Source organism: Zootoca vivipara, chromosome 14, assembly GCF_963506605.1.
Source record: "Zootoca vivipara chromosome 14, rZooViv1.1, whole genome shotgun sequence".
Taxonomy (NCBI): domain Eukaryota; kingdom Metazoa; phylum Chordata; class Lepidosauria; order Squamata; family Lacertidae; genus Zootoca; species Zootoca vivipara.
The window spans coordinates 10339337-10365291 of record NC_083289.1 but is presented as its reverse complement, the minus strand read 5'-3'; the positions used below and the strand labels follow the sequence as shown (position 1 = coordinate 10365291).

At 44.4% G+C, this 25955-nt stretch overlaps 2 protein-coding genes across 3 annotated transcripts in view; one reads left to right on the top strand and one right to left on the bottom strand.

Annotated features, from left to right (window-relative positions):
* The window catches only part of TRIP4 (thyroid hormone receptor interactor 4), a 40955-nt gene extending 31184 nt beyond the window's left edge, over positions 1-9771 (bottom strand). Inside the window, exons 1-7 of one of the 2 annotated variants that reach the window (XM_035131547.2) lie at positions 9640-9771; positions 8532-8698; positions 8064-8200; positions 5371-5592; positions 4409-4487; positions 3482-3611; positions 753-968 (exon numbers count right to left, since the gene is read on the bottom strand). In XM_035131547.2, the coding sequence (XP_034987438.2) occupies positions 753-968; positions 3482-3611; positions 4409-4487; positions 5371-5592; positions 8064-8200; positions 8532-8698; positions 9640-9728 (1040 nt within the window). In that variant the 5' untranslated portion in view covers positions 9729-9771. The remainder of the gene's footprint in view (positions 1-752; positions 969-3481; positions 3612-4408; positions 4488-5370; positions 5593-8063; positions 8201-8531; positions 8699-9639) is intronic. The other variant, XM_060283009.1, reaches the window with a different exon arrangement.
* Positions 9772-17036: 7265 nt separating this feature from the next.
* PCLAF (PCNA clamp associated factor) lies at positions 17037-25403 on the top strand. Its single transcript, XM_035132304.2, has 4 exons — positions 17037-17158; positions 20305-20382; positions 22292-22454; positions 24880-25403. Exons 1-4 carry the CDS (start codon positions 17107-17109, stop codon positions 24941-24943), a joined length of 357 nt encoding a protein of 118 aa, XP_034988195.2. The 5' UTR covers positions 17037-17106; the 3' UTR covers positions 24944-25403.
* The last annotated feature ends 552 nt before the right edge of the window (positions 25404-25955 follow it).

Genomic DNA, 25955 nt, shown 5'->3' with positions numbered 1-25955 from the left:
CCATAGGAATTGCAATGTCAGTGGTGAGGTGATAAAAAGACCAATTCATGAAATGCACCACTTGCCAAGAAAGGTTAATGGACCCTCTGACTACTGCAGAATTTCAACAATCAACTAGGGATGGTCAGCAACATGCAGTACTTGTGAGCTTTCCAGCAGCACGTGACTGTCTACTGTTAGAGACAGAAAGCTTGACTAAATAGACACACCTTGGCCTAATTCAGCGAAGCAATTCTTCTTTTCACTCAAAGGAAAGGTTTAATGACCACTCAGTAAGCCAGTTTTTTTCCCTGGCACAAGGGTCCTAGCAAATTAACCCTGATCTTAAATATTTTACGTGCGAGTCTATATTGTTAATAATGAAAAATGTTCCCAGGAGGTGCATTTAAATCCTTACAGCAAGCCCTGCTCTGTTTCACTTCAGGCTATTACATTCATCACTAGGAGCAGATGCAAAGAAGTACCATCCTAGGAGCTTCATCTGTTCGATTCCACACACTCTCTATCCTTGTTTGTGTATGTGACTATGACAAAACAGGAAGTGGAAGTGAGAAGACCTTCAACAGTAAGAGCAAACTGGATGATTACAAGTCCTATTCTTAAAGGGGAGAAGGATGAGACAAGGGGGAAAGACCAGCCTCAAACATTACATCCATTTGACCAAAAAGGAGCAGTTTCTTGTGTAGCCATCAAGCTTTCCTCTTTGTCAAAAGTGAATCCACCACCCTGACCTACTGTGCCATGATACTCACTTGCTGTGATAGTCTGCCATGCCACCCTGTTCCTCCAGGATCTGCCGTCCGGCAAAGTCAATTGTGATCTTTTTGGAGAGTCGAGAAGCATGCCTCAGCTCTCGTAGCTCCTTCTCTCTCTTTTCCAGTACTTCCCTCTCCTGTTTTGAGAGCCACTGATTGGAGTCGGTAGCAAAGTAGTCTGACTCGTCATCGATGACTTGAGTTCGGCGAGCGCTAGCATGCAAACCAGAAGACGGTCACCCAGCAGCCCCGAGGGAAACATGGTGTCATTACAAAGGACCGATTTGTTCCTTTAGCCCTGCACAGTTTACTTCAGGAGAGGGCAACCTATGGCTCCTCATGCTCACTTCATGCAGCTCTCAGCCTATTCTAGGAGGCTAGGAGGGCAGAAAGTGGAGTGGGGAGAAGAAAGAAAGAAAGAAAGAAAGAAAGAAAGAAAGAAAGAAAGAAAGAAAGAAAGAAAGAAAGAAAGAAACTTCTGGCTTTCATCTTGCTCAGTGCCTACATGTAGTTTGCAACAGGGATTGCAGCCCTCAAAAGAAAAATGGTGGGCTCAGGGAGAGGTCTTTCCCATCACCTGCTATCTGACCCCTTTTTTATCTGCAGGTGTCAGGGAACATAGGAAGCAGCCTCATACTGAGTCAGACCAGTGGTCCATCTGTTACCTCCGAGGATGTGGACAGGCTGCTTGGACGAGTGAAACCAACCACCTGTCTCTTTGATCCATGCCCATCCTGGCTAATAAAAGCGAGTCGGGAAGGGCTGGGTGATGGGCTCTGTGGGGTGGTGAATGCTGCCCTCTGCGAGGGAGCCTTCCCAGGCCTGCTGAAAGAGGCGGTCATTAAACCACTTCTTTAAAAAACATATTTAGACCCAGCCAATATGGCCAACTATCACCCAGTTTCAAATCTACCATTCTTGGGCAAGGTGATTGAGCAAGTGGTTGCTGAACAACTCCAGGCACGCCTGGAAGATGCAAGCCATTTGGATCCCTCCCAGTCAGGATTCAGGCCTTATCATGGGACTGAAACTGCCTTCGTCGTGCTGGTCGATGATCTCTGGCGGGCTAGGGGCAATGGTGAGAGCTGTTTCCTAGTTCTGTTGGATCTCTCAGCGGCCTTTGACACCATTGACCATAACATCCTTCTGGACCATCTAGAGGGGCTGGGAGCTGTGGGCACTGTTATACAGTGGTTCCGCTCCTTTCTCCTGCGCCGTGTCCAAAAAGTGGTGTTGGGGGATGAGTATTCAGACCCCTGGGCTCTCACTTGTGGGGTGCCTCAGGGTTCTGTCCTCTCCCCCATGCTTTTTAACATCTACATGAAGCCACTGGGAGAGATCATCAGGGGGTTTGGGCTGGGTGTTCATCAGTATGCTGGGTGTTCATCAGTATGCAGATGACACCCAGCTCTACCTCTCTTTTAAATCAGAACCAGTGAAGGCCCTGTGTGAGTGCCTGGAGGCGGTTGGAGGATGGATGGTAGCTAACAGATTGAGGTTGAATCCTGACAAGACAGAAGTACTGTTTTGGGGGGACAGGAGGCGGGTGGGTGTGGGGGACTCCCTGGTCCTGAATGGGGTAACTATGCCCCTGAAGGACCAGGTGTGCAGCCTGGGAGTCATTTTGGGCTCACAGCTGTCCATGGAGGCGCAGGTTAACTCTGTGTCCAGGGTGGTTGTCCACCAGCTCCATCTGGTACACAGGCTGAGACCCTACCTGCCTGCAGATCGTCTCACCAGAGTGGTGCATGCTCTAGTTTTTTCTCCTGCTTGGACTACTGCAATGCACTCTATGTGGGGCTACCTTTGAAGGTGACCCAGAAACTGCAATTAATCCAGAATGTGGCAGCTAGACTAGTGACTGGGAGTGGCTGCCGGGACGACATAACACCAGTCCTGAGAGATCTGCATTGGCTCCCAGTACGTTTCCGAGCACAAGTCAAAAGTGTTGGTGCTGACTTTTAAAGCCCTAAACGGCCTTGGTCCTGTACACCTGAAGGAGCGTCTCCACCCCCATCGTTCAGCCCGGACACTGAGATCCAGCGCCAAGGGCCTTCTGGCGGTTCCCCCATTGCGAGAAGTGAGGTTACAGTGAACCAGACAGAGGGCCTTCTCGGTAGTGGCGCCCACCCAGTGGAACGCCCTCCCATCAGATGTCAAGGAAATAAGCAGCTATCCTATTTTTAAAGGACATCTGAAGGCAGCCCTGTTTAGGGAAGTTTTTAATATTTAATGCTGTATTGTTTTTAACACTCAATTGGGAGCCGCCCAGAGTGGCTGGGGAAACTCAGCCAGATGGGCAGGGTATAAATAATAAATTATTATTACTATATAATGGCCAGTTCCTCATAACAACTGGCTCTGAGTAGCTGAAATTGTCAAATTCACCCCCTTGCTGGTGTTATCCTGCTAAAAGGGAAATCCAGCTAGACGAGATTGGCACAGTGAGCATCTTCACATTAAAGCTTTTAAAGAAAACCTCAAGGTTTTTCTGTCAAAAGCAACCTGCTGAGTAAAAAATGAAACGTGTGCTTTATACAAGAGAAAGTACAAGAACAGGGCCAAGGACGGAAACTGCAAATATTAAAACTGGAAATCAGTCCTTAAAGCTTTAGCAAGGAGAGTTCATCTTGTGGTTCAGGCTGCTCATAAAGAAGGATCGGAGAATCTTTCCGCTCAGAAAGCCTTTGGATGTAGACAGATGTCTGACTCGCTCTGTCACGTACCTTGTTTTGTCATACTCCAACAGCTTGTCCTTGTGCTTCACAGCCACCTCCAGACCTGCCTTGAGTCGAGACTCCTGGCGGGGGAGTATGTCCTTGCCACTTATATCCACCTTTCCTGAACTCTCAGTGCCTGAAATCCACAAGCGTTCATTGCGACCTGCACTGCATGCACCAATTAACACATCCACCTGGCACTTTGAGAATAATTTCTGCATAGGCTTGCCCGTACACCAACACACAAAGAGGGGATGGAGAACCTTTTCATCTGTCAAGGGATGCATTCCCTTGGCACATGGGTGGGGTGAAGCTGGCGAGGGATGCGGGCCAGAGCCAAAAGTGGGCAAAGCCACCCCCATTTCTCTCTTTCTCCCACATTTGCCCCCTGCCTTGCCACCTACATGAAATTGGGCTGGGAACCATTTGCTACTTACTGCCCCCTTCTGATATACGATGAGGAAGAGAATCCAAACCACAAACAAATGCTCCATTTGGAGGGAGCAGTTTGGATCCGTGGCAAATAGAGCATTCATTTCCCCCTCAGCAGAGGAAGTGGTTTCAATCCAAATCATGCTTCTAAAGGTCTCTGATTGGCTCTGAAAGTGCATTTAGTTGGGGACCAAGCAAGTCATTCAAATAAAAATGGTTGACAACAGCCACCAAAGACTGCTGCAAGTGCAACGTCCAACCCAGCCAGGGTTATCCAGAAGGAAGTGGCGTTAAAACAGAACACTGTTTAGTGATTAGTCCACTGTTTAGTGGACAGAACACTTTTAGCTACTCTTCTAAATAAAACTTAAAATACTCTAACCTGTGTAAGAAAGGATTGCCTTCTTGCAAATCTTTAAAGTTAGCAAAATTCCCTGATCCTGCAAACAAGGTCTGTGTTCAAGTCTCCCCTCCATTCCGCCACAAAAATAAGCTACCAACCTGCCAGGAGCTTCTTCAACAGCTTCTGGCTCTTGTTGGAATCTCGTTGCAAGACATCCTGCTCTTCTTTTGTGCATACCTAAAAGAGAATGGAGATCTATGAGATCTGCTCTCTCCATGCAGAACACATGGCCATGCAATTGCCTTCTATGGTTGGCTCATCAGCACCATCTGCTGACGTGTATGCCGCTTTCCTACAGAATTATGCCTAAGGTGGCTCACCTCATTTCAAATGAACAATAAGTATAACAATTAAAAAAAACACACACACACAAAAGCTCATACCAATGACAAACTTAGTTGGTCTCTAAGGTGCTGCTGGAAGGAATTTTTTTATTTTGTTTCGACTACATCAGACCAACACGGCTACCTACCTGTAACCTGTTATCAAGTGCCTAATTTTTTTCTAAGCACTGTGCATATATGAAAGGGCAGCCATAAGAAGATTCGAGGTGCACTCCTGTCTTTGTCTGCTTCCCATGGCTCCCGTTTCAGATTGTACCTCAATTTGCTAGGTGGGGTTAATCCGTTGAACTCTACCTTTCACCTGCTCCCTGCTCAACACCAAAATCCACCAGCAGTTCTGAAATACAGCTTCCATGACAGCCCTTGTAATTGTCCTGGAACTGCTTCTCATGGTACTGGTTTATGAAGTTTCAAAGCAAGATGTCGGGACATTAAATAAGCTTATGTCCGTGAGACAAACTATGTTTAGAATAAAACTTCAAAAGAAGGTCTAAGAACATGCATCCATGTCACATGAGAAGCAGCTCTCTCTTTGATGAGAGATTTAGATCTGAACAGCAAAGAGGGATAAGCCTTTCCTCTTTTCCCTGAGAAGTAAAACAGATATAGCTTAGTGCACTATACAGGATACTGAACAATATAGTGCTAACCCGGTATGATTAAGCAAGGTAGAAACTGAGGGGCACACAAATATATACAGGAGGTTGTTAACATACCAGTGTCCCACAGAATAAGCAGGGCCCAGAGCCTTCTTGCTCACAGACGATGCGCCCACATGTCAGACAGTTGTTGATGAGCTTGTGCTTTTGAGCCAAGCACTCGCAAGGGTGGCGCCCCGGGAGCATGACTGTCAGTTTGTCCTGACCCTCCTTCGTGTACAAATTGACGTATTTTGCCTTCTTCTTGCAGGAGGAGCTGCCGCTGTTTATCTCCTGGGCCTAAGTTATGCGGAGGTTTTGCAGGAGGGGAGAAGAAAACACATTTCAGAGAACAACTGGAATGAGAATCTTCTGAACTGAAATGCCTTATCTATTTTTGCACTTCTTTTTGACCAACGTAAAGATTGCGGAAGGTTCCCTCAGGACAAAACAACCTAATCATCGTCCCTTCTTGCAGTTTGTTTGGTACTCAAGTTTTTTATGCCTCACCTATCAGGGAAGTCTTCCAGTTATCTCTAGCTTAACTTTATCAACTTACTTTATCATGCAGGACAAGGAGAAGCCATGTCATCTGTATCATTGAATTATCATTATGAGAATAGGGAATCGTGGCAGCAGAACTATTTCTGCCAAGCACAGAACCATACAAACAACTTTCTGAGATTTGATTGCAAGGATTTGTCCTATGCCTTCATGAGATATGAACAGATCTTTAAGGCACCCTACTTGGGAGAAAGAAGAGAAAGCTGCCATGGCCCTCACAACGCCAAACAAACCTCCACTGTCAGTCCATACGCCCCTGAATACCAGTTGCTGGAAATCAGAAGTGGGAAGAGTGTTGTTGCGCTCGGGTCCTGCTGATGGGCTTCCCAGAGGCATCTGGTTGGCCACTGTGAGGACAGAATGCTGGACTAGATTGGCCATTGGTCTGATCAGCAGGCTCTTCTTTTGTTCTTACTTCATTTGTGAAGGACAGAACTTTGTATTCCCGTTGCCTTGAAAAGACCCAGGAGTGCATATGCTGGTTGGCAGCAGAGGGGAGGGGGAGCAACACCCACTCCATGTGGATCTGTCAGAAAGTGAGTGTGGGGTGAGTTTAGTTAAATGGGGAACCTCCTACGAGATAGGAAAGGATTTCTTAACGAAAGTTTACAGGTGACAATTGGAGAGGATGAAGTAAAGGAGCACCTAATTGGTATCTGGATTACATTTTATAAAGCGGGTCTGCTAGGATTTCATAAAATTTACTGATATGATTTTTAAAAATTGTACTCAGATATGCACAGGAAATTGCTTTGAACAAACTGGAAAACAGGGTTTGAATTATTTAATAAATTGTGTAAAAAAGAGTTAGGGTGAATGTGCCAAATCAAAATGGTGGGAAATTTGCCGACAAAGCCTAATAGTATGTTAAAGCTGTTGGTCACAAGTGTTCCCACTGTACGGTATTCAATAAAAGAAACAGTGGCATACTGTTTTTTTAATAATAATAATAATAATTTATTTCTGGTTGTGAATAAAAATCTGAACACAAAAACCAATGCCTCAACTATTTGGAAACAGTAGTGACTTCATCAATTTCAATGGCTTTATTGACTGTGATTTTTCTGGTAAAAGATTAAAACGTAAAGGTACGCCTGACCGTTAGGTCCAGTCGCGAACGACTCTGGGGTTGCGAAGCTCATCTCACTTTACTGGCCGAGGGAGCCTGCGTACAGCTTCCAGGTCATGTGGCCAGCATGACTAAGCCGCTTCTGGAAACGCCGTTTATCTTCCCGCTGGAGCGGTACCTATTTATCTACTTGCACTTGACATGCTTTCGAACTGCTAGGTGGGCAGGAGCTGGGACCGAGCAATGGGATCTCACTCCATCGCGGGGATTCAAACCGCCAACCTTTCAATCGGGAAGCCCTAGGCTCTGTGGTTTAAACCACAGTGCCACCCGCGTCCCGGTAAAAGATTAGGCAATACTTATTCAGCTGCCACAAGATCTGCTGAGATTACAGTGCCTTCTATCACAAATGACCCTATGGAAAGCTTTCCTGGAGAGGGAGAGAGCTAGGCAGGCAGTCAACAAATACATAAGGGCCTGCTCTAGCTGGGCTATCTATTACCAACTGCCCTGTTAAAAGGATTCCAGGAGAGAAAGGGAAGCAGATGAAGACCACCTCAGAGCTAAATTGAACCCTCTCTCCACTTGTAATGTTATTGCAAGTCAGCAAATCTTGGAAAACCTGTTGAGTGGAAAATATTTTTGAGAGAAAATAGCATGGATTGCACACTCTGGAAGACTTTGAGACAAACAAAGCAGTCTAAATGAGAAAGCATGCCATTAATTCTTTGTCTTTTTAGTCACAGAAGAAAAAGGAACAGCACACACTGACTTTGCATATTTGTTTAAATTCTCAACAAAAAAATGTATGTAAGAAATCAACAGTCAGAACTCCTTGAACTCAAATTTGGGCTTTAGGTGATTTCCCTTTTTAACTTTTCCTACTTATGTCCTTAAAAAGCATGTGGACAGAAAGTGGAAAGATTCTGTTCATTGATGACAGATTTATCCGTACATTCTATGATAAAAGATGAAACATTTGACTCTCAGAATAGCAGGCTCCTTATCAGTCCCCACAACTGAAATACAATGGCTCCTTTATGCTCTTCAAGTAAAAAATTACAACCAATGCTTCTGTCTTTGGATAAAGCACCTACAAAGTCAATCTGACCCAATGGTGGACAACAAATGCACCTACCTTGGCTAAATCTAGTGGTGTTTTTACTTCCTCTACAGGCTGTTCAGCTTCAACATGAACAGGTGCTTCCTGTTTGTTTCTCCCTTTGCGTCTTCCCCTCTTGCCTTGGTCTCCTGGCCGAGGAGCCTCTGAGCTATCTAAAAAATAATGCACAGTAAAGAAAATTCAATAGCTCCTGCCACTCCCCTCTCCCTTCTCCTTGTAACATTCACTTACACAATTCATTACAGGGCACCATCCAGCTGATGCTTTGCCCCACTCTCTGCACCACATCACTTGCCATCAGCACAAGTCAATGTGCAACAATTTACCAACAGCACCTTTCATGAGGAGCACCAAGAACAATTCAGATTAAGATATCATATTTTTCAGTAATGCAACTGGATTCAGTGGTAATTTAAAAATGTTGCAATTTAGCGATCAAACAGTTATTTCTTCTGCTTACTGCCTCATTATACTCCCACTTACCATCTTTTTTCCGATATATTGGGAAAGGGTCAGAAGATGGCTGACAGGACTTTTGCCATCTGGCTACCAGCTCATCCACAAAGTGCTTCTTCTTGCCATCTGCCCCCTGGATTAGGTCAGTAACATAATCTCGAATCTCCTCCTCATCCTCAATAGACAAGATATACCTATAAAGGAACAGAGAGTGCAGAAGCTTGTAGGAATGCCTTGTTCAAAATACAACATGAAGGCTAAATGCTTTTGCTACCTAATTTCTCAACATGCTATTTGTATAATGAGATTCTAAGGGCACTGATTTCTAAGGAAATCAGCCCTGAGTGCTCACTGGAAGGACAGATCCTGAAGCTGAGGCTCCAATACTTTGGCCACCTCATGAGAAGAGAAGAATCCTTGGAAAAGACCTTGATGTTGGGAAAGATGGAGGGCACTAGGAGAAGGGGACGACAGAGGACGAGATGGTTGGACAGTGTTCTCGAAGCTACGAACATGAGTTTGACCAAACTGTGGGAGGCAGTGGAAGACAGGAGTGCCTGGCGTGCTATGGTCCATGGGGTCACGAGGAGTCGGACACGACTAAACGACTAAACAACAACAACAACAAAGGGCACTGAGGCAAAATAAAGAACTAAATGAGACAATGTAGTAGCAAATTAGAGTTATGGCTGAATGCACCAGGATACAATATACAAACTCCACACTCAGAAAGATCAGTGCACCCCTTCTTATTGATTTAACAAAAATGTATCTACCAATGGCTCAATGGTCTCATTAGATAGTAAAATTCATGTTAAGTTGTTGTTTTAGGAGTTGTTTTTAAAAGTCCGGAACGGATTAATCCGCCTTGCATTACTTTCTATGGGAAAGCGTGCCTTGATTTTGGAACGCTTTGGTTTTGGAACGGACTTCCGGAACGGATTAAGTTTGAGAACCAAGGTACTGTACCAGTGTAATAAAAACAACAGACACGTCAACTCCGGTGCCTGTATCGGCATTTCTGCCTGTCCCACAGCTGCTAAAGGCACAGGAGCCCCATAACTATGGCGCGGGGTAAACGGCTCGGCAAATCGACCCATTCCTCCTCCCCTCCCCTCCCCTTTCCACAGCTCACTGGACAAGCTCCTCGCCGACGTCCAGTCCGAAGCCGCCACGCAGCTGCCCCACACACCACGACACGAGCGCCCCAGCCGCGGCCTCCATCCCGGCTTCTGCCCGGGTTCCTCTCGGTACTGGGGGAAGGAAAGAGCGAGTGCACCTTCTCCGTAAGCCGGCGGCACCTTGGTGCAGCGCCAAACAATCTCGGCTCAGCAACTAGGGCTGTGCATCGATAGTTCCGGTTCTAATTTAATCCGGAAGAACAGATCTTTGGGTCCGTTTAGCAGTCGCCAGTGGCGCCGTCAGGTCCCAGGACCGTCTTAGGAAAAGGATCCTAAAGACGGCGGGCACTAGAAGACCATTACTTATAGAGTTTTAAATTGCCCAGCTATACCTCTGATCCTAACATAAGCAAAGTGTGGTTTATCTAGGAGACAGAGTAACTTAGATTCTCATTTTCTCTAAGCCAGGAAGCAAACTGGGTGGGTGATCTTGAGCCAGTAATCCCATCTCATCCTAAACCTACCTTGTAGTGGTTTAGTGAATTATTATTTTTAATTATTTTTAGAGTGTGCCTAAAAAGCCCCAGTTTAGCCATTTATTTAAGAGAATATGCTGTGAACTATTTGTCATGTCTTTTTTCAGGCTAACAGTATCCCTTCTGAGGCTGAGTGTTTAAAATTTTACCCAGTTTTCCAAATTTATTTAAAAGTCCTCATTGCTAAGCCAGGATTGCAGATGCCTTTTTTATTGTCAGTCCCATTTCTAATTATAGCATGGCATTTTCCATTTTCATTGCCCCCCCCCGAACTGAGAACTTCATTGATCCTAAAATATCTTTACAGTGCTTGAAGGTAAAGGTACCCCTGACTGTTAGGTCCAGTCATGACCGACTCTGGGGTTGCGGCGCTCATCTCGCTTTACTGGCTGAGGGAGCACGCGTACAGCTTCCAGGTCATGTGGCCAGCATGACTAAGCCGCTTCTGGCGAACCACAGCAGCACACGGAAACTCCGTTTACCTTCCCGCCGGAGTGGTACCTATTTATCTATTTGCACTTTGACGTGCTTTCAAACTGCTAGGTTGGCAGGAGCAGGGACCGAGCAATGGGAGCTCACCTTGTCGCGGGGATTCAAACCACCAACATTCTGATCGGCAAGCCCTCTGTGGTTTAACCCACAGCACCACCCACGTCCCTCTTTACAGTGCTTAGTCATTGCTGATTCAGACTCTTATCAACATACATGTGAAGTTATAAGAATGGATTTGATGTTAGTCATTTATGACATTTAGATCATTTTCTTGCCATTCTTCTTGCTTCCTGCCAGTGCATTGTGTGAGTAGAATTCAGATTTGTTATGAATTGTGAGTCCAAAACCCAGACTTTATACGGTAGTTATTCAAAACAGGTTCATGTGAAGCCACCCAACATGATCTTGTTTATATTCTCTCATATTTGAGGAGAACAGGGATCCAGGAGGGGAGTTTGAAAACAAGGACAAGTGGGTGGGTGTGGATATAACGAGTTTCCCTATACTAAGCCAGACCATTTAGTTCACCACTGTCTACACTGATGGGCAGCAGAGGACATTCCCAGCCCTACTTGGAGTTGCTAAGGATTGAACCTGGGACCTCAGATCATTGAGCTATGGTCCTTCCTGCTAACAGACAGAGCTGTTGCCTAGCTACTTAAAAGATCTAAGGCCATGACACAAATTCTGCATAAAATGTGCAGCTGCTAATTTGTATGTATAGATGCAAATGTAGGTCATTAAGATGGTCACTGGCTGGGGTCTCATGGGCTCTGTGCTTTGCAGCATGTATATCAGCCCTGTTAGCAATGCAAAAACATGGTTTTTTTTAAAAAAAAATAAGGAAGTGTAGGGGGAGGTGATCTGGAGCCCAGTGCAAAAAGACTCAGGGCCACAATGCCCCTGGGAAGGGGTAGATATGTAAAAGTGGAAATGTGTACAGTGCTTTTTAAAAAAATTGTCTTCTGGACAAGCCCAGAGTTAGAAGAAAGTGAAAGTTCAAATATGGCAAGTGGGTGCAGGAAAGGAAATGAGAGACATAAGAAATGTGGCAGGGGGAAGAATAAGATAAATACATAGTGAAAAGAACAGGCGATAGTATGTATAGATAATGAAGAAATGGAAGCAGAAAATTGGGGTAAAAATCCCACAGAAGGAGATGCCATTCTCACAAGTTCTTACCCTGGTGCAGTTCCAAAGGCTCAGTGTTCTGCTCAAGCAGTTTCCATATTCTGCAAGGGGTGGGGAAATGGTGCACTGTATTATATGAAGTTCCATCTGCCTTTCTTTTCTTTTTTTCACATAAACAAAGGAGACAGTGATCTGTGGGCTGAGCTGGCCTTGAAACCAGCAGCAACACCAGCAGGGGGGGAAAGAGGCCTCCAGTGGTTTCCTTCCCTTCATATATTTCAAAGCATTGCCTGTGCTACTTGTTAAAATGGCTGTACACCTCCTCTGTTACATATACAAAGAGTAACTGTTTGATTTGTGATTCACTGCTCTGAAGTGCTTTCTGGCCTTATTCTAATCAGCCCAGTCTATAAAGCAATGTTATTGTTACATGCTAGTGTATAAAGTAAAAAAAGACAAAAGCATTATTTTATCCTTTTCTTTGCCAATTCATATCAGTTTTCTTTTGTGCATGTCACACATTGAGATAGGACAGTAAGTTTCCTGTATAGAATGGGCTATTGAAACAGGAGCTGAAAGAAATTTAGAACAAATGTATACATCTTAAGTTAAGCAACATTTAATGTTACTACAGTCATACCTCGGTTTAAGTACGCTTCGGTTTGAGTACTTTCAGTTTAAGTACTCCGCGGACCCGTCTGGAACGGATTAATCCCTTTTCCATTACTTTCAATGGGAAAGTTCAGGGGTGTAGGAAGATAGGGGTGGTGGGGGCGGGTCGCCCCGAGCGGCAGGCTCCAAGGGGCGCCATCGCGGTCGCCCGCCCTGCCCCCGGAACGTGTGCCCCTCCCCTCCGAGAGGCACGCCCAGCCCCCAGAACGAGCGCCAGCCCCGCCCCCAGTGCCGGAGCATGAAGCTCCATCACTGGGAAAGTTCGCTTCAGGTTAAGTATGCTTCAAGTTAAGTACTCCGCGGACCCGTCTGGAACAGATTAATCCACTTTCCATTACTTTCAATGGGAAAGTTCGCTTCAGGTTAAGTACAGACTTCCGGAACCAATTGTGTACTTAAACCAAGGTACCGCTGTACTGTATTCATATGCTAAATGTAGCAAGCAAGTTTAGACTTCAGAGTCATTTTAGATTAATGGGAAGCAAGTTTACCATTACCACATTTTCAGTATGTCCTAGTTCTACCCAACCGCGGAGGAAGGTGCTCAGGCGCCTGGGGTGGCATGCCTAGGGGCAGGACGAGCCGTCCATAGGGGCAAGGCACACCTTGGGGCCTCCGGAGTCTGCCTGCCTCCTCGCACTCAGCCACCCTATAGCTGGGGGGGGGGAGGCAGCAGGTGGACCGTTTCGGCAGCGCAGAGTCTGCACGTCCTCAAGCCACCGCATCTCTCCCAGGAGAGACATGTGGCTAGGGCATGCTGCAGGCCCCGCAGTGAGTGCCTCCCGACATTTTGTCACTCCCCTCAGTGGTGACACACAGGGTGGACCGCACCCACCACACACCCCTTTCTCCGCCCCTGGATCTACCCCCCTAGAAGCCTAACACTACAGTCTGAAAACCACTCCGCTCTGAAAACACCTTAGGAATTTCACTAGGACAAAGCTTTCCAAACTTTTCATGTTGGTGACATACTTTTTAGACATGAATCATTTTGCAACACAATAATTCAGTTTTACTAGCAAACCCCTAGAGGTTAAATTAACCCCTTTCCAACCCTGGGAGGAGTGCGGGGAGTGTTCATGCGACACACCTGCACACTGCAGCCAACACACTAACATGTAACAACACACAGTTTTGAAAGCTCTGCACTAGGAGGATAGTGGTGATTCTCTTCCTGTAATTAACTCATAGCAACCTGGTAAGGTAGGTAATGTGGATAGATAGCCACCCTGGCAGTATATTCCACATGCCAAATGTTTAACCAGTTCAGTAGTCAACCCACTCGACTATACTGCCTACCAACTTTGAACTGTAGCAGCACAGTGCTTCTTTCCAAAATGGTTCGATTATTGTCTAGGGAAGGGTAAGTCCAAAGCCTGAAGTGGTCACTGCAGGAAACAACATGCTGGTACAGACAGGATTTGGTCTAATCTAGTAGGGCTCTCCTTATCTTCCTTTTCCTTAAAAGAATAATGTGAAAGTTAGCCGACAGTTAGAAACTTGTCCAAGGCTATGTAGTGAGCTTTGTGGAAGTTCATCCTCGATCTCTCTCTCTCTCTCTCTCTCTCTCTCTCTCTCTCTCTCTCTCACACACACACACACACACACAGTACTAACACCCCTCTCTAGCATGCCTTGTGCCAGGTGTGCATTTAATATGCGCACACAGAACGGAACATTGAAGAGAGATTGAATGATTGAATGAACGTTGCAACTCAGGCTGATTTCTCAACTGCAGTCTAATTTAAGCTGGAGATTAATTTTAGGTGGTGCACCAGGTCAACCAAATAAAATTGGCCAGTGTTACATAGCGATGAAGTACTGTAGATCTGTTACGGTCTAAGAAGGGAATCCCTTTGTCCATGCAGGAACCAACATATTATATTTCATCTGTATGATCCTGACAGCACATGAAGATGTACCTCAAGGGTCCTTTTTTGAGTATATGCCGTTAAGTTCTGATTGGTTGCCATGTGCAGGAGATGGGGCTATCGTAATGGCGGCCCCCAAACTACTCTGAATACCAAATGCTGGGAAACATGAGAGGGAGGGGGCCACTGTGCTCATGTCACGATTGAGGACTTTTCAGATGCTAAACTAGTGGGTAGGTCTTTGGTTTAGTCCGGCAGGTCTCTTCTTATGAGCTTCTTCCAGCTCTGGCATTTGGGTAAGCCTATTAATGGGTAACAATAATTTATACCATAATAGTTTGTGCCCCCAGAGCACCTTCTATTATTATTATTATTATTATTATTATTAATTATTATTATTATTATCATCATCTTATTTGTGCCTCTAATCTGTACATGCATTCTGCAGTGACTGTTTTTCTCTTGTACTTTGTGTCTCATGCTTTGTATGTTGCTTTGTGAGGGCTTAAGCTACTTTAAAAAGTCACAACAAAACAGGAAAACAATAATATAATGCTTTCAAACCATTAGGTCATATTACACTTTAAACTGGAAGGATATTTCAAAATGAGCATCTAAATGAACATCTACATTAAGAGCTAGCAAATCCAAGAAGTTGATGAATGTGTTGTGAGAACAACTGTTAAATCTGTCCTGAACTAAAACTGTTATCTATTAAAACAAAGCACCCTTTTAATCAGGTCTTGAATTTGGAGGACAGAAATAAGTTGTGTCAAATTTGACTGTGCATTGTAATGTTGCATCTATTAGTTTGTTTTGTTCTGTATCTCCAGTGTGTTCCCTCTCTGTGTGTGTGATAGATTGCCTATTTCTTCCTCTTTCTGTCACTTTTTTTGGTTCTGATGGAATGTGTTGTTTAAGGTCAGCTCATTCCACAACAAGCAAGTTAAATACAATTGTTATTATTGTAATCTTGTTGCTGCAGATTACTACAATTACTCTTTGGTAAATGGCACTAAAGTGCTCTAATACCAATAAAGTCGGCTTAACAAAATAATGGGAATACCAATGTGAGTTTAAATTGGCTTTACACCTAATTAGCTCAGCTGTGTTTGGTTTTGAATGGAACCATTCAAGATAGATAATGGTAAGCATTTAGCACCTGTAAGGTTTGTATTGAGTAACAAGCAGGGATGCACACAGTTGAAATCAGGAAGGTGCTTAATTCATGTTTAACTCTCATTTATAGCGCACTGTTTCTTTTGGGAGACTTACTGTGGTAAGAGTTACTCCTAGATAAGTGTGCATAGGATTACTGCTGTAACTCAGAAACACTGTCCTGGGAGTAAGCCCTATTGAGCTCCATGTGTTCGAGGAACCCAGGCCACTATCATTTACAATTGCAGATGTGTAATTGCAGATGTGTAATTTCATCTATGGTAAGATAGCTAATATTTTTTGGCATAGGGCATAGTGCTCCATATTGAACTTATAGTGGGTGTGGCTGAAATGTGAATAGTGAAAACTGCAATTATGAAGGCTACCTTCCCAAAGAAGACTTGCAGGAACAGTCAGTGTTATGGAACTCACCCGGCTCGTCAGACAGAGCCCGTGGGTCCCTTTGCGGAGTAAAGGAAGGAGTCCAAGCAACAAGTTCAAGGCAAGATTGAACCCCACACATGGGGTGACATTGACTTTTAAAACTTCCCATCACATCCCAGGATACAGTTCGAAAAACATCATCACTACATCACTAAAACATCATCACTACATCAGAAAAGGGGATAGTTATACATGATTAACATAGGAAGTGGGTGAGGGGTCAACATGTAATTGTAGGATATGTATTGAGAGGCACAACCCAAACATCTTCAGGCAGAGAACAATGGAACCTTAGTCTGCATAGTCTGTCACCTGGGTGGGTCTGGTGATGGGATTAGGCTTGGCTGGGCACTTCCTGGAGTCCCTTTTTCAAGGGCAAAATAGCCTTGGAATGGAGGAAACTGGCAAAGGAGCTGATTTTATATTATTTTTAAAACTAGGAAACTTCCCTGAGGTGTCAAGTCGAAAGGATACATTTATGCATAATATTTATAACCATAGCTGCCAAGTTTTCCCTTTTCTCGCGAGGAAGCCTATTCAGCATAAGGGAAAATCCCTTTAAAAAAGGGATAACTTGGCAGCTATGTTTATAACATTTAACAACTTTAAAGATGTGCCCCCCCCCCCGTAATTTCCGTAACAGGGAGAATACAGTTAAAGCTTAAACGTATGCAGAATAACCTCAGTGCCTGCCCGCTTTCAGCAGCAGTCGTGGGTGAGACCACAATTCACCCGCTGCTGAGCCAGTTCACACCACCAGTGGGAGAAGGAACCCGCTGTTTCGATTCATGCCCAAACGGTCAGATAGGGTTAGGGTTAGGCTTTGGAACGCCTTTTCTTAAGAATGAATGGCGAGCGAGACCCATTCCTCTCCCGTCGCGCGCGCCCCGCCCCGCCCAAGCGCAGCGGAGCAGCAATTCTGATTGGTCAGGCCGCGATTCGGCGAAAGGCGTTACATGTACTAAAGTTCTAAAGCGATGGCGCTCTCTGAGCAAAACGCCAGCCGCGGGTTTGCTTGCGATTGGCCAAACGGGTATCCCGCCAGAGCCAATGGGAGCGGGGCGCGCGCGCGGGAAGGACAAACTTGGCAGCTTAAAAAGCGGGTCTTTTTAGTTATAGCGGGCGCTGCTGCTGCTTCTTGCACTCTGAATCTGCTTTTGCGAGCGGCCGTTGCAGGATGGTGCGGACCAAGGCGGACTGCGGTGGGACCGGTGGAGCCTACCGGAAAGGTAGGGCATAGGTTTTAGTGTACTTGGGTTTAAAACCACTGTGCTAAATTGTAGAGAAACCCGGTGTCCAACTTTTTCTCAGCCGTGCAACTGCGCCTGGGCCCTGGGTGGTTTCTGCACACTGTCATTCAGGATAGCTTACCTTACAGGGTTGTTGTGAGGATGAAATGGAGGGAAGAGCTGAACCATACCCGAGCTGAACCATACCCTGAGCATCTTTGGAGGAAGGAGGGCATAAAACTTTAGCCAATTTGCTTAAAAGTCTTTAAAAAAGAAAAGTGGGCGGGGAGAGAGAGTTTTGTTACTGGACCGGGATTTGGGGGTGGGGGTGGGGGGTTGTTGGGAATATATTTGCAGGGATTGGAGTAGTTTGTCTTAAACTTGCTCGGATATTCGGACCGGCCCACTTTCTCCTGCATTCGTGGGGGCGCTGGCCGTGGTAAGAAAATATTCCAAAGCATCGTTATATAAAACTGCGGATGTCTTTGCAGCTTTCTAGAACTAAGCTCCAGTTCTGGAGCCAGGCGGTGGAGCAGAGACTTCTAGTACTTTTACATTAACCTTGAAGCCCTGGGGAGATTTTGAGTATGGCAACTTGTGGGATGTTAGGAAATGAATAATCTTAGGCGTTTTACGGTTCCAAGTATTTCCTGTGCATTAGCTGTGTTGCAATCCTTACCGCAAGATTAGTTGGCATCCTTTTTTTCTACTTGGCCTTGGAAAAGTTGATTCTGAGGAGGACTTCCATAGGGTGGGATGTAGGATTCGAAGGGGCCATTGCCTTTGGCCAAGTGTCTTCTGCATGTTCCTTCATATGTCGGCAGGCCTGATCTTATTTCATTGCAGGTGTGCAGTGTGCTATGAGCTTCCGCTTTAAATTTCCTGCAGTGCTCTGGACACCTCATTTAGATACATTCTGGGCCATTGTGAGATCCATAAACTGTGTTTTTGAAAATCAGTTGGAGGCTTAGGGCAAAATGTCTGCAGCAACCTATGAGTTCTGTCAACTGGCCTAAGGTGAGCTAGTGAAATAATGACCACATTCACATCAAACATTGAAAGCACCAGGATATCACTTTAAGCAGTCATGGTACACCCCAAATAATTCTGGGAGCTGTAGTTTAAGGGTGCCGAGACTTGTTAGAAGACCTCTATTCCACTCACAGAAGTACAATTCTCAATGTGGTTTAACAATCAATCCCTCTTTACAATGAAGGCTGGGAGTTGTTAGTATCCCTTTATTCCCCTCTGAAAGCTACAACTCTCAGCATCCTTGACAAACTACAGCTCCCAGAATTCTTTGGGGGAAGCCATGACTGTTTAATAGTGGTATTACAGTACTTTAAATGTATTGTTGCACACCACCCCAATCTCTGAGCAGTTTGAGATTCCAGGAGTTCCAGGGTTTGTGTTTGCTTTTGGAACAAGGCAACAGCAGACACTCTGGTGTCTTTAGGATAAATGGTTTATTTAGATATACCGTATATACAGCCTGAGCCTACCAGGTACACAGCATCAGCACTCCGAAAGGGTCTTCTTTCTCATAGCCACAGTCTTGGTTCCAAACAGAAATCAAAACAGGGCTCTCGCTTTTTAAAGTAACTTTATTGGGTATTATAAACAGGAATTATAAGTGATACAGATTTACAGACTAAGTCTCATGTCAGTTAAAAACCACAGAAATGGCATAATAAATTTGCAGTAATATCTACAACATTATTAGTGGTTAACGTGCAAGTACTTGGTTCATGGTTTAAATAAAAACTATAACAGCAGGGAAACTGTTTAAAACAGACAACATTCAACATCTCATAGCTAAAAACGCCTAATCAGGAGGCCTTTCGACTTAACAGATAGTTGAGGGAGGAGGCCCCACCCATTTGCCCTGTGGCACAGAGCCACTCCCCTTGTTCTCATACTTGGGCTGGATCTAGACACATCAAAGATGCATTTTAGTTTGCAAAACTTTCTTTGTATGAGAAATGGGTTAGGAAAAATGGAACTGCACAGCGCCATCCGGTGTCAGTGTTAGAATGCATAAACAACACATATAAAGTATTTTTCTTTGCCAATGTAGCTGAGTTCTTAGTGGGCCATTTACCTGGCTGGCATTGCTATTCCAGCAATTAAATCTCTGCTGAATCCAGAAATTAGAAGAGGGCCCAGACATTCAGCCCCCCCAAACTCATAACTGTGTGGTGTGAATGTGGCCAGTAACAGAGGTGAGCCCTGAACTGGAGACTTCTGGACATGTTTAGCTTCTTATCCTCTCCGCTAGGTTGACTCTTATGGTGGATATCTAAATTTAGGGGTGGCGATTGTGGTAGGGATTCCATTTGTGCTAATGCTTGGTAATGGGGTTTATTGTTCACCTATAGCTGTGCTGTGGTTTAAATGTGTAAGCAGTCTTACTTGAGAAGTAAAAAGCCCTGTAGTTGGGCTGTGGTTCTGCATGCCCTTTTCTGGGATTAGGCCCTGTTGAACTCAGGGGAACTTGTTACAGGTAGGTAGCCGTGTTGGTCTGAGTCGAAACAAAATAAAAAAATTCCTTCAGTAGCACCTTAAAGACCAACTAAGTTTTTATTTTGGTATGAGCTTTCGTGTGCATGCACACTTCATCAGATACACTGAAACAGAAGCCACCAGGGGAACTTGTTAGTATGCATGTATGGTTGTTAGTATGCTTGTTATGGTTGGCACTGCAATTCATCCTTGCCTTCCTGTGAAAGTTAGTTGGGGGTCCACATCTCCATGCATGTGCTATGTCCCTTCCAACCATTGAATTAACTACAGTGGTACATCTACTTACGAATTTAATGCGTTCCGAACACACATTTGTAAGTCAAAAAAAATTGTAAGTCGAATCCCATAGGAATGCATTGGGAGAAAAAATTCGTAAGTCGAAGCAACCCTATCTAAAAATTCGTAAGTAGAAAAAATCCTATCTAAACCGCATCCAAGATGGCGGACGGAGCTCCATTCGTAAGTAGAAACATTCGTAAGTAGAGGTACCACTGTACAGCCAGGCCCCTAGGGTAAAGGCTTGTTGTGCTGGTATCAAGTAGACTTTAGAATCAAAATCTCTCTCTTTTTTGCGGGTGAAGTTCCTGAAAATATCTAACCCTTTTCTTATCCTACAACCCTAGTGGTGGCTGCCAGGGCTCCACGGAAAGTGCTGGGCTCCGGAAACGCTGATGTGGGCTCCTCTCCTACTTCACGGAAAGGTGAGCAAAGGGGTGAGGACAGCAGGGTTTGAGTCTTGGCTGCCTTTTATGTGGCTTGGGGCATGTGTGGTGGGTTACCTGCTTTAAAAACACAAACAGGGATTCTCTGATCTCTGCTCAGCGACTTCCTCATGTCTAGAAGACAGCACTTTGGAAAATATGTAATGCTGCTGATATCCTAATTTTTGTTAACTTCTGACTGGATAGCGCTCTGCTGCACAAGAATTTGGTGTTTACCATACAGGGCAGTTACGGTAATTCTGGAATCATTTGTCATGATGCAAGAGTGCTGCAATAAATTAAAGAAAGACTCCAGTGTGCTTAAATTATCCAACTACAGAAGAAGCTGCTTTTGTGTTTTCACTGCTCTGGCCTTGCCTCCTTTTAATTAGTGAAGTGAGGTGGAACTAGAGATGTGAAGGCCCGGAAAACCCCCGGGTAAATTCGGAAAAAAACTGGTTTTCCCCCCGTTTTTTCCCTGAAGCCTTTTTTGTTTTTTCCAAAAAATTGGAAAATAAAAAAATAGATTATGGAATGTGTAAGGGGGAGGGATTATAGAGAACCCTCCCCCCTCATCAGAAGCAGCCTGTCTCCAAGCAGTCATGAGAGCGAGGGGTCTGAAGGGGAGAGTCAGGAAACGGAGAGGGAGTGCCAGGGCTCTGGCAACATTAAAGAGCCCCTGCTCCATAGGCAGGAAGTGAGGGAGGTGGAAAGAGTGGACAGGAATAGTTCAGACAGAAGACCCGTCCCTCCGACGCCGGAATTGAGAAAGAGGAGGAAAGGGAGGCGCTTCTCGGTTCCGAGGCTTTTATGCTGGTCTCGGAACGCGGAAGGATTTAGTGCAGGAATCTGACTCGAGCGGGTAGACATGAAATGAGCAATCCGTTACACTGTAAATAATGTACAGTGGTACCTCGCAAGACGAATGCCCTGCAAGACAAATTTTTCGCAAGACGAATACGTCTTACGATCTGATGGTGACTTGCAAGACGAATTCGTTTTGCGAAAAATTCGTCTTGCGAATCGCGGTTTTCCATAGGAATGCATTGAAATTAAATTAATGTGTTCCTATGGGCAAAAAATAATAATAAAAAATTCAATGCATTCCTATGGGAAACCACGATTCACAAGACGAATTTTTCGCAAGACAAATTAACTCACAGAACGAATTAAATTCGTCTTGCGAAGCATCACTGTATGCACTGAACCCAAGGAATCCATTGAGGTTTGAGATCTAGGCTGCAGTCCTAAGGCACTTAAGTAAAAGACAGACTGCAGTACTGTAAACTGTGGGATTTAGTGACTAAACTTTTATGGGATTACGCAGTTTAAATCATGTGAGTTTTGCTTCTGACAAACATGTTAAAGGGTAAAGGGACCCCTGACCATTAGGTCCAGTCGTGACCGACTCTGGGGTTGCGGCACTCATCTTGCGTTATTCGCCGAGGGAGCCGGCGTATCGCTTCCAGGTCATGTGGCCAGCATGACAAAGCCGCTTCTGGCGAACCAGAGCAGCACATGGAAACACTGTTTACCTTCCCGCTGTATTTATTTATCCCGCTGTATTTATCCCGCTACTTGCACTTTGCGGTGCCTTCGAACTGCTAGGTTGGCAGGAGCTGGGACTGAGCAACGGGAGCTCACCCTGTTGCGGGGATTCGAACCGCCGAGCTTCTGATTGGCAAGCCCTAGGCTCTGTGGTTTAAGTTACATCATTAATCAGGGCTCTTTCGTTAGACTTCACTGAAGATGGGTAAAACCACCTGGCAGCTTATTCCTCATGCCCTAGGTTTCCTGTCTTTTATGCAGATTTCAATTTTGGATTGAAGCTTTTGCAGTTAATGATCCTGGGTGTGTTGGGTTCTTTATGATTGCTCAGTGCTGAAGTATTTTTAACCACATTTTGCAGCTGAAAGTAAATATGCTGGTGGCAACCCAGTGTGTGTGAGGCCAACACCGCCATGGCAAAAAGGAATCGGGGAGTTCTTCACACAGTCCCCAAAGCATTTGGAGAAGGAGAACCAGGTCCCTGAGGAGCCGGGATGCAGTGGAATAGGAAAGCACAGAAGAAAGTAAGAAAGGAGATTGCAAAAAATAAGACAATACTGTAATGCAGTTGGAAAGTGCAATGTGATAAGCCATGTATTCTATTGAGCTGTGAAACATTCCTGTGGGGATTGCAGAACCCATTTCAAATTTAGCTGTTGAAGAAGCTGAAACAGGGGCTGCCTGGGGTGAAATGGAAAGGTGCCGCCTTGCACAGCACCTGCCTCCCCTTGTCCCTGCTGAAGTATCTCTTATTAAGGTTGTGCAATTGTGGCTTCCAGTGACATCATACAAGGCCTCTGCTCAATTTTGTGCTGCTCTCCTATGATCTCGTGGGAAGCTGCTGCAGCCACTTCTCTGGTGGTGCTGGGGGAGTCTACCCGCCGCCGCCGCGCCACTTGGTTTCTGCTGCCTGAGGCGGCTGCCTCAGTCTGCCTCGTGTACAGGCTGGCCCTGAGCTGAAATAAAGTTTGCAATTTTCATCTAAATGCTTTTTTCTTAAGCAAGCATTCCCAAGTTGCTCACTTGCAGAGACTTCTGCTTTCCACCCACAGGTAACAAGTTTAGCTTTAAGTTCACTATTATCCATAGCAAGAAGGACCATCAGTTAAACTAGGTCTTTGTCCTAATTAAACTCCCTTCATCAGCATGACCATTTGGTAAAACCTGTTGAGAATCATGGAGAATAGGAGCAAAATTTTAGATTTTTAAGTTACTCCATGTATAAAATACACATAAACTTTGCTTTGTTGCTTTTTATGTATTGGTTTTAAAAACACATTCATAGTTTCCCAGCAGAATTTATGAAAGGCAGCCTTTTATACAGAACTGGGCTGGGTTTGATTTTAAATGATTCCATACTAGGGAAGAAATTTTGGCAGTCATTTTCTGAGTCCATTGTCATGATGATCACAATCATCAGTATTCATTCCATTACAAAAGGAGGGCTGTTGAATAATCTTGTTAAAAGGTAAAGGGGCCCCTGACCATCAGTTCCAGTCGTGTCCAACTGGGGTTGCGGCGCTCATCTTGCTCTATAGGCAAAGGGAGCCGGCGGTTGTCTGCAGACAGCTTCCGGGTCATGTGGCCAGCATGACAAAGCTGCTTCTGGTGAACCAGAGCAGTGCACGGAAATGCTGTTTACCTTCCTGCCAGAGCGGTCCCTATTTATCTACTTGCACTTTGATGTGCTTTCGAACTGCTAGGTGGGCAGGAGCTGGGAGCTCACCCCGTTGCAGGGATTCAAACCGCCGACCTTCTGATCAGCAAGCCCTAGACTCTGTGGTTTAACCCACAGCGCCACCATTTGTTATCTTCAATTGGAATCTAGATTCCAGAGGCTGAGTACCCTGTGTTAGGATACTTTAATCCCTGCTAAAGGGCACTAGCTTCCTAAATACAGATGACTTGGATGTATGGTATTTTAATAAATGAGAAACATGAATAGCTTGTTCTAAATAGATGGGGGCAATTGGTATTGGTAGCTGGAGATGTACTGTAGAATGTAGCAACTGATACAGGAAACTGTTAATAAAATATCCAATGCTTTGCATGGCCCCATCTATTTGCATTCACAAAGTTTTGGTACTGGGATGCTGAGAATGCAGGACATGGATTGTTCTGTCTAGCCTATTTCAAAAATAACCCGGAGTATAAACTTAAATGTTTGCAATAGTGGCAGAACTTGTGGATTCCCTGTAACATTTTACTATGTTTTTATATGTGCTGTAAGTCGGATGGACAGGTACAAATTAATTATTATTCATTATCATTATTATTATTTTATTAATTATCTCAGTAGACATACTGCATCAGGCAAAACGTTCTGGCTGGCAGTTGGGCAGAATTACCTATCTCATCTAGAACACAGAAATCTTTGTCTCCACAATGTTTGTTTTCTCCAATATGTAGTGGTACACTGACAACAAATCAAGCATTATTGTGTTGATTTTTAATAGTTCTGATACCAAACATCTGGAGTGTTGTCATCAATGTTACAATCTCTTAAACAATTAAAACCCTTTAAATTGTTCAATCGTTCGTAATAAAAAGAAAAAAAGGTATATCATTATAGGAGTTAACAATTCCATATACAGTGGTACCTCTACTTACGAATAACTCTACTTACGAATGGAGCTCCGTCCGCCATTTTGGATGCAGTTTAGATAGGATTTTTTCTACTTACGAATTTTTAGATAGGGTTGCTTCGACTTACGAATTTTTTCTTCCAATGCATTCCTATGGGATTCAACTTACAATTTTTTTCGACTTACAAATGTGCGTTCGGAATGCATTAAATTCGCAAGTAGAGGTACCACTGTATACTTATCTAATATGTAAGTAATTAAAGATGATTTAATCTTGCCTTCTGCGCAAGGATCTCCTAACTCTAGAACTGCCCAAGCACTGTACGGATGATTTTTGGATGATAAAAATCTCTCCTCTCCACAGAGCTCGCCCCTTGTCTCCTCATCCTGCTGAAGATGAATCACCTTCTGAAGGTGATCCGATGTGATCAGATGCCTTGCCTCTTCTGACGGATCTTGCCATGCTCAATGTTTGTGGTGGCTTTGTGTGTAAATCTGTATATATTGCATGTGTTTTGGTTTGAGTACAGGTCTCTAAAAGCCTAGCATGCTGTTTTGTTTACTAAAATAACCTAAAACTTGAATGACTCTAAGGGAATTGAGAAAACTAGTATTTCGTGGGAGCTTAGCTACCAATTGAGCATTGAGTAAGTAGTAATCATGGGGTTTGTGTTAAATTGTGTGGTTTACTTCTTTCTGCACTCCCTAAAGTTCTGTGCCATATGAGTGTTGAAATGACTGTATTTTTGATGCAATTCATTACCTTGAGTGATATGTCTTGGCCTCTCTTTCTGAGTGTTAGAGAACAGTGAAACTGAAACTCCAGCTATTTAAACTGGGAACACCAAAAAGCATAATTTGTAATAAAATAACTTGCTGAGTTTTCTATATTGTGCATATCTATTCCGAGAGAGCCAGAGTGTGGTCCAGAGGCAGTTGTGCATGTCAATAATGGCAGTAGTGATAACAGCACGGATATAATGTAAATGCCACTGAAACAAATTATATTCATATTCTTTCGTTGTGTATTCCCCTCCTGCACTTTCAGGATATACTTTGCTTATTCACATGTCTGCGTTCTAGTTCTTATGCTTTAACACAGTATGAGGCAAAGTTTAACATGTACGGAGGGAAGGTATAGTGGGAATAGAAAGATGTATTGACCCAGAGAAAAAAGTTTGAGACTCACTGGATTAATCATGATGATGCCATTGGGTGGGCTGAGACTGAAACCCTTTGCCCAAATCAGCACAAGGGAGACCAACATCACCATCTCAAACAAAGAAGTGAGTTCAGGAAAAATTAAAGAAAAAGAAAATTATTTGTTGCTACTGCCGGCAAATTATGGAGCCATGAGAAATCACGTGGGATTTCTCAAGGATACAAGCTGTGGGTTAGCCACCCTGATGCTGCATAGTCAACACAAGAGAATAGCTTTTC